The sequence below is a fragment of the Cariama cristata genome, unplaced genomic scaffold, assembly GCF_000690535.1.
Source record: "Cariama cristata isolate BGI_N322 unplaced genomic scaffold, ASM69053v1 scaffold21864, whole genome shotgun sequence".
NCBI classification, from domain to species: domain Eukaryota; kingdom Metazoa; phylum Chordata; class Aves; order Cariamiformes; family Cariamidae; genus Cariama; species Cariama cristata.
The window spans coordinates 27213-29271 of record NW_009615210.1 but is presented as its reverse complement, the minus strand read 5'-3'; the positions used below and the strand labels follow the sequence as shown (position 1 = coordinate 29271).

The following is a 2059-nucleotide window of genomic DNA, read 5'->3' as shown; positions in this document are numbered from 1 at the left end:
AGAGTGTGTGTCACCCCTCTACAGTGACCCCACAGTACTGGAGCTAACAGCAGAGATGAAGCATTCCTTTAATTCCTACAGGGGCTTTTGCAGATGAAACAGGCAATGGTATTATTACCGACTTAAGACTGGCAGCAGCAGAATGGCAAGGTTTTGCTTGTGTGAGTCTTTTTAGGAGGGTTTTTTTCTGGTTTTCTTTTTTTTTTTGTTTTGTTTTTGGTTTTGTTTTTTTTTTCTGGTGGGGTTTTTATTTTAATGTTTAAAATCAACTGACGACTTTGGTATCCCAGGAAAGAGCTCATCAAAATTAAGTGAATCTCTTAGGAACATGAACATAAACAAAAAGCATGCCTGGATTACATGCATTCTCGTAAATACAAAAAACTCCGAAGACCCTGTTTGAGTGTTAAAAGGAACACTACATCATTAGTTACTTTTAACGTTATTTTTGTGAAATGAGAAGAGGGGAAAATGACTAAAAGTAGCATTAGTAAGTATTTGAGCAAATGCAAAATAAAGAGGGGAAAAGTAAATAAGTTAACATAAATGAGAATGGCCAGCCACATGTACCTGATTAAAATGCTGGCTTACTTCACGTGATAATGAACTCATTGAACTAGAGCGCGAAAGCTACAAAACAGCAAGAACACACAAATACAAAAAAACACAAATAAAAAAGTCGTCATGCATGTCACTGCCCCAAGCTTTCAGTTGTTTTATTTAATTTTAAAAGTCTCACTGCCAAAGGTTAAACCAACTTCAAGTTAAAAAAAATGTAAAGCCAGAAGTTAGTTTAAATCAAAAGGACTTCTTAAAGCACAAAATTATGTAGATATAGAAAACATTTAGTAGGAACAAAGGTAACGTTACTCTGCCTGGCACATAGCAATCTGCTCTTCTCATTGTGTCTTGCACTTAATATTAGTGAAATTATATGCATGCACAGAGGCAAGAAGAGATCCTCAAACTGCCATTGACATTTTACTCTGAAAAAGGCTTGTAAAAGTCCACTTATATAGAAAGGGGAGATTACACCACAGAACGTAGGACATGGAGGCTGAACTTCTCATATGGGCTTAGAGGTCTTTCCTTGTACAATTTTGGAGGCAGTCATATGATTCCATCTTGGCTAGTCATCAGCAACTGAATCAGTTACTTGTTGTTTTAGATGGCCCATGTTAAGTCCACTACAAATTAATGGTTAAAATATGCTGCAAAAGTCATTAGCTAGCTACTTTGAATCAAGCCTTACCTCGCCTGATTGGGAGCCATCAGGGTTAGAAACAGGAAGTCCAGATCCAGGAGGCAGGATTGCAGGGTTTAAATACTAAAGAAAAACAATGCACTTGTATTTATCTTCATTACTATGATGCTATTTCACATTTCCCCTATATTGATCCCACTGACGCAAAACAACTTTACAACACACGAAGCCAGGTGAAACATGCAGTGTATGGCTCTTCCTGTGTTCTTGGTCCCTTTCCTGGCACATACTGTACCCACAGAACCTGCAGCCCTGCCAAATTAGGAGATGCAACTTTTCATGGGTTTCCCACTTCCATTTTCACTTGCATTTCCCTTCTTCAGTTCTTTAACTAAAACATTATACACAAATGTAGTCCGTACAACATGTTTTGTACGTGCTGTGGCTATGAAACTACTATTCAGAATCATGGGGCTTTTTTTAATCAGAAGTTTGAATTATATATACAAGACATTCTTTCTATCCCACCTCTGGTTCAACAGCTGCAGCAGGATCTGTGTTGGTCTGATTTGCAGCTGGCGCGTGCTCCGCTGCACCACTTCCTTCCATTGGCTGGGGGTCCCCTGGAACTACAAAGGAAACGGGATTTAGCCAAACACACCATACCAGGGTGTTTGATTTCACAGAATGAGAAGCAGGGACATCAGCAGAACTGAATTTCTCCAATACCAACTTTCTCCCAGGAAAAAGGTAATTTGAAGAGGGTGGTGTCAATGTCTCTAGATGCCCCAAGTCTTGTTACAAGTTACAGCAGATGCATACAGTTCATACAGATAACCTCGGTGCAACATAGCA

At 39.0% G+C, this 2059-nt stretch overlaps 1 protein-coding gene across 1 annotated transcript in view; it reads right to left on the bottom strand.

Annotated features, from left to right (window-relative positions):
- The window catches only part of SEC16A (SEC16 homolog A (S. cerevisiae)), a 25723-nt gene that overhangs the window by 782 nt on the left and 22882 nt on the right, over positions 1-2059 (bottom strand). The window contains 3 exon segments of the mRNA XM_009699728.1: positions 571-630; positions 1253-1327; positions 1733-1833. Of these exon segments, the coding sequence (XP_009698030.1) occupies positions 571-630; positions 1253-1327; positions 1733-1833 (236 nt within the window).